The 11030-nt window shown below is 41.7% G+C and overlaps 1 protein-coding gene across 1 annotated transcript; it reads right to left on the reverse strand.

The window, feature by feature from the left end:
• Positions 1-226: 226 nt before the first annotated feature.
• Positions 227-4186, reverse strand: LOC147423856 (putative sugar phosphate/phosphate translocator At3g11320). The gene is made up of 4 exons (XM_086501600.1): positions 3062-4186; positions 2577-2680; positions 2261-2489; positions 227-672 (listed from the first exon to the last, which is right to left on the reverse strand). The coding sequence occupies exons 1-4, from the start codon at positions 3578-3580 to the stop codon at positions 526-528; spliced, it is 999 nt and encodes a 332-aa protein (XP_086357726.1). The 5' UTR covers positions 3581-4186; the 3' UTR covers positions 227-525.
• Positions 4187-11030: the final 6844 nt, after the last annotated feature.

Consider the following 11030-nt stretch of genomic DNA (forward strand, 5'->3'; position numbering starts at 1 on the left):
AAAATTACAATCCCTTACAAAAATCCCATTACAATCAAGCTGGGCATACACCATTACAACTGCATAGCAATCAAGATTGCGCATAGTAAAATCAATTGCACTTGCAAAAGCGTACAAGCCGTCAATTTACAGAACCACGTCTAAAAGTGAGCAATATTATATAAACATGAACAAAATGCTACATATTCTTAAAATCTAGAGAGACCCAAGAGCACCAAGACAAGGAGGAGCTTAAAATAGTAACTCTTATTTCAAATAAACTGTGTTTTTTATAGTTTTGTCAAGACCTCATTTAAAAATTTAAATGCTGTGGTCATTAAAAAAACCACGGTGCATGTCGCCATGCAATAATAAGGAGTCAGATGCTATAGCCGAGAACCATGCAAAGAATCAATATATTCTTTTGAAAAAAAAATTGCCTCCATTTGTGGCCCTCCGATCGGAACCAAGCTTGGTGCTGCTTCCTTGAGAACACAGAGATATTCACCTTGAGAAGGAAAAACCTTAAGGCCCTCTCTCTAGGCTTTACTTCGTTCGCTTCTTGACCTCACCATATAAAATTACACCACATACTGTCAAAGAGTAGCCCAGCATCCCAGTTACTGAAACGGGGTTGCGGAAGAGGAGGATCGAAATCACAACAGCGACAGCTCCCTTTGCATTCCCAAGCACCTACAGAGAAAAAATGCACTGCTATTCATTCATCTCCACAGGCATCAGAGTTTCCCACCGTTTCAAAGTTACAATTGTTAAGTTGTGCTTAGTGGTAGACAAAACAACTCTTTAGGCCCGTTCAAGGTGTCGAATATGATGGATACAGAACACAACTAATTCAAAAAAGTATGGGTAGTTGATACAATGTAAGAAATGTGAAACTGAAAGGGAACACATAGTCCACTTAGATACTTCAAAAGTGAAAGAATGCACATTGTGACGCCCCCCGCCCCCTAATAAATCGAGAATGTGGCTATGATCAAAGCAGGATAACATAAATCTGATAACTCAAAATATAGCATGAGCCCTAGCGCAAGGTCTTGCCACAGGGCAGACATGCAGTTTAGGGGCCTTGGGTAGTTAAGGGGCTACTTAAGGGATGGTTGGATGGAGATATATAGGCCTGCCCACCCGTACTCCCTAGCCAGGACCCTTGTCTGTTACTGTAGCTGCAAATCTGTTGTTCTTAGCTAACAACAGATTCCTACCCAGTCCATTATGCAAATGGAAAAAGGTTGGCACTCAAATGCTTGCAGAGTGCTGGAGCCTACTAGAGTACCTTAAAGAGCACCGATGTTCTCACGTAGTCAAGTGAAATTGGTGACCTTGATATATTTGCCACTAAAAGTGGATCTAAAACCAGAAACAAGGCACCTTTCATGCCCAAAAAAGGACTTGCTATCCCATCACCTTCCTGATCCAGATTGATTAGCATCTTCGTATGAGAGGGCCATTTTAATATATGCCCCATAGTAGCATTCAACCATCCTGTCGGTCTATATTTGATTGAACTCAGTAGACCCACTACCAACAGGCTCCAGCTCCATTTTCCGCCTAAAGAGCACTGCCTATCTCATGTTTCAGATAGACTTGAAAGATCATAGAATCTAAGAAGCAACTCACTCTGCACCCAAGTTTCAATGGAAATACTAAGAAGTACGTAAAATAGGTTGGTTTAGGACTTCAATTTAGTTTCTGAGTGGTGAGCAAGAAAAGTGCTCATAGTGCACTTGTCATCTCCATTTGCAGTACACTATGATATTGTCATCACCATTACAGTATTGATCAGTACACTATGATATTGTCATCACCATTACAGTATTGATGGCAAAGCAATCTTCGAAAGGTGCTAACGTCAGTAAAGAGGTTACTGGCTGTGCTTCTTTGCAAGTCTACATTATGAACAATTAGGCCATCGTCTTTTCCTACCTTCCTTATCTTCACAAAACTTCCATTCACAAGGTGAACCCCCTTGGACACAACACACAGTCCTCCTTAAGTCAGTCGCAAGAAAGAACAGTCCGTCCTTCCCATCCTTACCGGCAATATGTTCATAAGAGGTGCCTACAACTGGCTCATGCCTGACCGTGTTCCATGGATTGTTGAAAGAGGAGGTGCCCCCACATTGTGAGTAACCTGCTTCCTAACATTTGTGGTGTGTGTGTGTAAGTTTTCTTCCTTTTGGTGTGTTTGTGCGTGCCCTCTTTTTTTGGGGGGGGTGGGGAAAGCGGAAGAGGGGGGGGGGGGAGTGCTTTGTATAGCTGACCTGTAGTGTCAAAGCGCTTGTATGCTTTGTGACCAAAAAATTTGTCAAGTTTACAAAGTACGCCATTGACGAGTTGATTACAAGGTACAACACTATTCTTGGATCCTGTCTGGCCAAAGCGACAGTGATGCCCAACACGTTGGGCTCCATAAGAAGAGTAGCGGGCAATAGCACCACAACCGCAATAGGTGCCATGTACAGAAGTAGGTTCATCGAGTTCAGTTTTTCTCTGTTGCAAGATCAAAAGAGTAATCCTCGTAAATGCAGTCACATGTCTTCACATAAACATTATAGTACGACAAAGTGTTTCACTTACCCCTCGGAAGTAAGTAGAATGCCTTGCAAAACCGACTTGAAAGCTCGGGCAGCAGTGGCAGCAACACACATGATGAAACCATATAAATGAAAGCTTGGCTCACCCTGTTCAAGGTTTCACAAAATCGTCTGATGAGAATACTAACAGTGAGAATCACAAAATAGTTAGCAACAGCTTAATTTAAAAGAAAACACAAGATAGTCACAACACAGAAAATACTTGAAGAATACCACAAGACAGAAAGCTTGCACAATCAGCATAACAGATAAGAATACATGTGGTCATGCGCGATCAAACTTCACAAAAATTAAACATAAAACTCTGCTGAGTGCTCTTGAGAGCATTAGCAAAAACAATTCAGCAGCAATCACCAAATAACAGGCAACACTACATTGTCCGACATAGTTCTGATTTCTACATGCAATTTAATATTCCAACGCACCCCCAAACACATTAAATGAAAAAGGACAGATACAAGTTCTTACCCCGCTGGCAATTACAACACCTGCTACCACAGGCACGAGTGTTGCATAGGTTAGCCAAGCTTCTCTCTTGAAAGTCATTAGGTAAGCAAACACTGCAGTGAAGAAAGGGGTTGTTGCGCCAACAGCCTGGTTGAACGAGACGGGCAAGAAGCGAAGTGAGATATTGCCACTCACAACAGATGCACAGAAGACTACACTGAGAGCAGAAATTTTGGAGAACTGCACACGTGATCGAATTGTCTGCAACGGCACCATTTTCATCCACGCAATGGCAATATAGCTTAGAAGAGCACATGCTGACATGTGGCACATGGTGAGAAAGATGGGAAACTTGAAACCATAGTTCGAGAGCAAGTACTTATTGAGCAGGAGAACCCCAATGTTGGAAAAGTACCATGACCCTATCAAACCTGCAGTGAATAGCCTCCCTGACCCTTTGCTGCTGCCTGGAGATGGCAGGCCATGAGGAAGGCTGCCATTGCTGGCGCCTTTCTTATCTTTTCCCTGTGAGAACAACATTGCAATCACTTGTCGAAGTGAACTGCAACTTTCTGCGCGAGATCCGGGCTAAGATGATAGAATTTTACATACGCGTCCACACCTCCACGCTAAAGGCGTTCTCAGACTTGAAACGACCTTCTATCCTTGAGAAATCAATAATCACAAAGTTTCCCGACTCCTTGATCTGCTTTGATTGTGTCGTGATCTGGCTATGAAGCAAACCAGCTATTCCTGTGCGTGCACGAAGCAAATGAAGAGATTAAGCATCACCTTTCTGTGGTGCGACTCGTACTCTTCGCGTTTGCTGTCGTGAAGGTATGGATCAAGAAATAAGATGTAATTCCTAGAGTCGGTAGACAAGATCTGAGTCGACGAAGCAGGAGAAAAAATTCCAATAATAAGATGATCGTACCAGCTAAAATGGAGCTCCTGAAAGGCCAGAAACGGCCAAAGGAAGCTCCTTCCGCGCAACAAGCGATAAAAGGGAATGGAAAATGCAGCAGCAAGATCTGATCGAAGACGAAGAAGAGGTCAAAATATGGGCATGCGCGTGAGTTCGAGAAGCCTAGAAGCGAGCTGTGCGTTGGGCGTGTCTGCGGTGTTTGGCAAACTAATCACCCGTTCAGTTGCACATTTTCAATGACTTTAGCCTTAACCAGGCCTAGCACATTTTGTACGTAACCAAGATCGTGGAGAGAGAGTGCCTCTTGTCACTTGTGTGTGTGTGTTTTGTTTTCGGAGTTGGGTAGGGCACGTCCGGCCGCTGCCCTCATACACCCAAAAAAGTATACAAGAAGAACGATCAAGACTATGCACCCAGAAACCGAAGGCAGACGCTTTTGTCACTAGTTTCCTTTGGACTACTAGAGTTCAGAATTATCTACACTCTTAGGGCCATGACTAATCCCTTGAGAGACCCACTCGCCACTTGGATTTGGGCGTGACAGTGACCAGGTACCTCCGTTCAAAGGCCCAGGTACTACGGGACTTGCTTCGGTCTTCCCTTTGGAGTCACATTCTTCCTTCCTATTTATCGCTCACCTCACTAAACTGCCTTTGAAACCCGACGGTTTTCCCCTAGGAAATGCCATACCCGCTTGTGTGTGTGTGTGTGTGTGTGTGTGTGTGTGTGAGAGAGAGAGAGAGAGAGAGAAGAAGAAGTAGAAGGAAAGTTTTAACTTCGTGGGTGCTACGATTTTATTTTGTTTTAACTCGGAGGCAAATCTTTCCAATGCTATGCGCGAAGTAGGAAGGAAGAATGTGATTGAAGATGCTCGTCAAAAAATCACAATAAAGCATTGCTTTCGAAATTCATTTTGTATTGCTACCTCTCTCTCTCTCTCTCTCTCTCTCTCTCTCTCTCTCTCTCTCTCTCCCCTATAGTTGTTCTCTGTGTCTTCTGCATGCGCGTCCTATCTCTTTATCTTCTTCAAGGCTATTGAAGCAAGAAGCTCAATCACGCTAATCTGGAGATGGGCTTGCAAAATCTTTTTCGTCACTCATTTATTTTTCGCTTAAGTCGGCGTTGTAAATCCTGAACTCAAAAGAGTTTAATTATTTTCAAATTATTTTGTACTTATGAAGAGGTTAAATGCGAGAGCCTATCACATTTTTAAAGTAACTATCCTTTTCTCGCCAAAAAGCCCAATTTTCTACCTTCGGTATATAAGCCAAAATTTGTAATTATCAGGGGATATGTTTTACTTTGGAACTCACGTAGTGAAGAGTACGTCTACTCTTGAATGCTCACTACTCTTCGTACAAGTAAGCATTGCCAATGAAACTTCATGTGTTGCTTCCTTATGCTCTTGGCATCAAGTACATGTTCAATGTGCTATGTTTGAGTATGTGTGTGCGACGAATGAGTAGTTTTAGTTCTTACACTAGCGTAGGAGGTCGCGGTGAGGTTTTTCTTTACCCAATGCCCAAGTGTTACGATTCATTACATTTATCTTTAGGTAGGAGAGTCAGCGAGACTTGTTGATTTCTCAGGTAGACTGAAGTGCCATATGTTCTCTTTTGGTTGCCTTGTAGGTTAGGACGACCTTAGTTGTTCGTTTTAGTGCATTGTGCATTGAGTCTGCGCTTTGAGTTTTGTTGTAGATTGTATTTGGTAGGTAGTTGTGGGGTGAGTAGAGACTAGAATCTAAAACTCATTATCATCTACCTCGCTATCACTTCTTTTTACTTCATTTTGGTTTATAATTTGTTGTTTTCTTGATTAGGATTAGGTGTAGGAGTAACCGTTTGGTTAACATTACATTTTGGTGTTGCTCGGATGAGCCAAAGTTTCTTTTGAATGCCATATTGCGACTTGTGATGGCAAAAGTGACTGAATAGGCAAGAAGTCTGCATAACTTGAAAACGGAGTGTGTTAATTGAGAAATTCTTACTTGTACACTTGCATACACTCTAGTAGAGCATGTATGGAAATTTTGGTTAAAGTTTGAGTCATCAACTATGAGTTAAAGCAGATTTTGTAGTAATTGGCCAAGTTGAACTTGAAACTTTGGACAAAGGCAAAAAAGTGATGATCATTTTAAGTCATATAGGGTGTCATTGGGAATCCCCAGCGGTAAGGTAGGTTGCAACAAGCCATGGGCAACCCCGCTTTACAAGCCGAAGTTGCCCAACAACTTCGCACCCATGAGATTCTCCCAACTCCCCAAGTAGAGAGAGAGAGAGAGAGAGAGAGAGAGAGAGAGAGAGAGAGAGAGAGAGCTTAGGAGGTCTCTTGTTGAGACTCCCAAAAGAAGACTCTCTCCGGTGAGAGAAGAGGAGGAATCATATGAAAGACAAAGAAGGGAATCGCCAAACCCTGTGAAAGATGTGGCTCCGCGAAGACAATGCTCTCGCGACAATATCCAATTCCTCCCAAGAAGAAAAGGTCATCATATAGTCCTTCCCCTTGTAATTCCGAGAAGGAAGAGAGGAATCAAAAGAAGAAAAGGGAGAGAAAGAGGTCACCCTCTTCTCCTTCTTCCTCCTCTTTCGATGAAAGCAATGGCTTATCTCCTAATGAGTTCAAGAGGAGAGGACATTGGAAGTCATGTGCTGCTTGAAAAAGTTCATACAAGCTCAAGGAGTTCAAAGAGGGAGAAAAGAGCATCTCTTTTCTCACCTATGATGACACTTTTGGCACCATGGCCAAAGTCTTGGCCTTTATCCAGCAATTCGAGTACGGCCTTTGGAGATGAGGGCTTCATGGAGTCCTCTAAGCTATGACATGTAGCTATGCATTTTCAAATATATGTCTAGCAATGGTGGGCTAGTCTATAGGGTAATGGCAAAGATCTAAAGACATGGAAAACTCTAAGAGTTTCTATAATGAAGCAATTTCTTGCAAGCAATGCCAAAGACAAAGTTCTTACCGAACGGAAAACCTTGAAGCTATCTCCCAACGAGTCTATTCACAAGTATGTGGACAAGTTTTGGGATTTACATCTCAAAGCTACGGTCTACCAAAAGATAGACTTTGGAGAAAAAAAAAAGTTTTGTGTTCGTCTATCTGAAGACATGGCCGAGTATGTCAACTCTCAAAGGCCTCGAACCATCACTCAAGTCATCCACCATACTATGGTCACTTCACAAATTAACTTCCAGCAAGGGGCCAGGAGGAATTCTAAGCCCATGGAAACTAGAGATCGAAATGAGCCTAGAGGGAAGAACAATGCTCAAAACTCTTCCCAAGGCAACTCTAGTAACAACAACAACAAAACCAAGGAGAAAGGAGTCTACAAAGGTAAGAATAAACTCTCTCCTGAAGAGTTAGAGAGTTTTTGCAAAGACAACAAATGTTTCAAGTGCGGGGAGAAGAGACGTGTCTATTGCACATGCCCCAAAAGAAATGCACGCAATGAGCCACCTAGGGCTTCTACGGTTGAAGTTCCAAAAGAGGATACTCATTGCAAAGGATCATCCCTTGCCTATGCTTGGGGAAAGGTAAGGGAACATGATGCCTTTATCCTTGTTTCCCCTGGCTCTACTCACAACTTTATATCAATGGAGTTGGCCACTAAGTTAGGCATACAAGCTTTTGAGATGGGAGACCATTGTGACTGCCAATGGGGCTTTCAAAGGACAAAATGCCTCCATTACTCCCTTGATTGGGAAATTGAGGCTTCATGTCCAAAGCTACATCGACAAAGAGGACTTTTCCTCTCCCCTCTCCAACATGAGGATGTTATCTTAGGGGCACCACGGTTCAACCGCATGGTTGCCAATATGAAGTTCCTTGAAAAGATTATTTATTTCAGCTACAGGGAAAAGAACATATAATAGATGCTAATGAGTCGGGTCGTACTATTCCCCTTGTAAATACGCTTGCTTTTATAATTCAATGAAAAGGTCAATTTTTTTGTACATGACTTTTGTTAAAGAGTCCATAAATGATCCTAATGTTTTACCAAATCAAAGTGGTAGGAATCAAGAGAAACTAGAGTTGCCTAATTTTCTAAATAGATTCCAAGATGTTTTTATTGATGGCATCCCTAGAGAGTTACATCCAAAACGAGGGGATGATGACCATACAACAGAGCTTCTACCTGGGAGCTCACCGCCCAATAAGCCTCCCTATCGAGTTTTGCAAGCTCAACAAGAGGAGATCATGAGGCAAGTACATGAACTGGTTGAGAATGGGATGGTGAGGCCTAGCTCCTCTCCTTTCTGTTCACCGGTCCTTCTAGTACAAAACAAATACGGTACATATCGCATGTGTATTGACTATAGGGCACTAAATAGGATCACTATCAAAAAATAGATTTCCCGTGCCGCAGGTAGAAGAATTGTTTGATAGGTTACAAGTGTCTACCAAATTCTGTAGGATTGACCTTAAAAGTGGCTATCACATCAAATAAAGATAGTCATTGACGATATTGTAAAGACCGCTTTTCGCAGAACGTTTGGTCTTTTTGAATATCTTGTCGTGCCTTTTGGCTTGACAAATGCTTCCGCCACATTCAATCGTTTAGGCCCTACCGTAAGTTTATTGGAGTATTCTTTGATGATATCATCATCTATTCCAATTCTTTCAAGGAGCATAAGCAACACCTCCAGGTAATCTTTCAAGTTTTGAAAGAGAATAAACTTTTTATTAATCAGAAGAAGAGTGAATTTTTCTTGCAAGAGATTCAATACCTAGGCCATATTATCTCTCAAAATGGCACATATGGATTTAACCAAGCTAGAGGTAATAAAAGGATGGCCTAATCCAAGGAATCCACATGAGCTACAAAGCTTTATTGGTATGTGTGCATACTATAGATGCTTCATAGGAAAAATCCTCACAAATATCAGGACCATTACATGACTTAGCAAAAAAGAACGTTAGGTATACATGGACTATAAAAGAGAAAAATGCTTTTGAGAAGCTCAAAGAGAAGCTTACCTCTCAACTTGTGCTGACACTATCGAATCTTTCAAAACCATTTGAGGCCCAATGTGATGCTTGTGGAGATTGCCTTGGTGCAGTCTTGCTTCAAGAAGGGCATGCCCCATAGCATACGAGAGTCAAAGACTCAATTGCGATGAGCGAGTGTTGGGCATATACGAAAAAGAGCTACTAGCTGTTCTACATGTCCTTTTGACATTTGAAAGCATTATCTTTTGGGGACTCCATTCATCCTATGAATGGATCACCAAAGTCTTAAGTATTTCATGAAACAAACCAAACTTTTGACAAATAAATGAGGTGGAAAAATTTTCTTTTGCAATTTAACTTTCATATTGCCCACATTGTTGGCAAGCACAATCAAGTGGTTGATGCATTATCACGATGACCAAGGGAAAATGTGGTGTCTATTAACCCACAATGATCTGTCTTTCATGATAGATGACTATGCTATTGACCCCGATTTCAAGGATGTCATTTCAGCCCTTGCCCTAGGGAAGAAAGAGGAACCATTCACCTTGCAGGATGCAACTCATCAACAATCCTTAGTAGATTGGGTGCCTAAAAAATTGTCAGTAGGGAAAGTTTGGACTCAAATTTGGTCCTTTTAGCGCTAGAGAGAGAATACAACACAACCAATGGATGGCGGGCTACCGTAACGGTAGCTTAGATCTTCCTTGTTTTTATCTCAAATTTTGGCATTTTCAGAAAACGGTTTTTAGTTCTATAACAAAGCCTTAACAATAATATAGGTTGTAATTTGCTTGAATCTTTCTTGTCAGGACCAAATATAGGACAAATGTACCATAACTCACACTTAATGCAGTTGTGCGCACTTTTTCGACAGGAGAGACTTCATAGTATTCCTGCTCATTCTCATGCATTTGTGCTCAACTAACTATTTTGCTTGCATTTGACTGTATTGTGTTTGCACTTAGAAACACTCCCCCTCTCACATCTGTGTTGTGCATCTTGCCATAGAAGAACTACTAATGGAGAACAGAAGACCTCGACGACCATCCGCAAGTATTAAGTCTATCAAAATTTTCAACATCTTCGATTTGGACAACGGTCAATGGCTTTCTACCACCATTACAGTTGGAAGCTGGGCTCTTCTGCAGACAAGGAAGAGAAAGCGCATGGGCAACAAGTTTGTGAATAGTTATAAAGGTAGGGTGAAAAAAATTTGCTTGTCACAAACAGGCAAAACAGTCAAAGAGATTCTCATTGAACACGCATATATGCACTTAGTGTTGCATCTACGAACAACGTCGGCATGATTCCAACAAACCAACCAAAGTGTAAGTTTTTTTACATCCACAATAGATTTTACTCTTCACTCGTGTATTGTGTGTTTAACCTGCTAGTTGTAGATATTTATCCTTCTGACAAAGAAGACTGGCAGTCGGTGGATTGCATTATTGGCATTTTTGATGCGTTTCATGCAACTATGGGAGAGATACTCTATAACACTAGCGCCAGAAGAGCGTTGGATGAAAGGGGGATTTTCTTCTTCGACCACTTTTATAATGCTCCATGTTCTACGCTTGGCTTTGGCACTCTAGAATATCTACCGCTTCCTTCGAGTGACAGCCTAGAGTGGCCAGTCCCTTCATCTGAAACCTTTGAGTCTTTCAGATGAAAGCTCCATCAAGAAATACAAAAGTGCTTAAGACCAAATATTGCTAGTCGGCTGGTACGTGTTTCAATCTTCATGCCCATGCATGTGTTCATCGACTTTTTCCATGATGAAGAGATTAGGATGACTATAACTATGCTACTCTGCAAGACAGAGAAATGCCTCGATTTTTTGGATGAATCTTGGGATGTTCATGATTTTGATGGCATCTTATGCAAGGTAAATAAGAAGTCTATTATGTGTAAGTGCATGATAGTTTCTCAAAATTTCATAGCTTCCTTCCACTACATAAGGTGGCATCCAGTGAATGGTCATCTGGTAGCTTTGGACCAAGATTTAACTGGTGACAAGAAAAATACTTTGAGAATCTTGAGGTACGGTGTGGACCTAATCTGCTAACTGTTCTTAGCATTCGAGGCAATGTGACACTACGACAAGTG

Source organism: Adiantum capillus-veneris, chromosome 26 (genome assembly GCF_014529385.1).
Source record: "Adiantum capillus-veneris isolate H3 chromosome 26, ASM1452938v2, whole genome shotgun sequence".
NCBI classification, from domain to species: Eukaryota; Viridiplantae; Streptophyta; class Polypodiopsida; order Polypodiales; family Pteridaceae; genus Adiantum; species Adiantum capillus-veneris.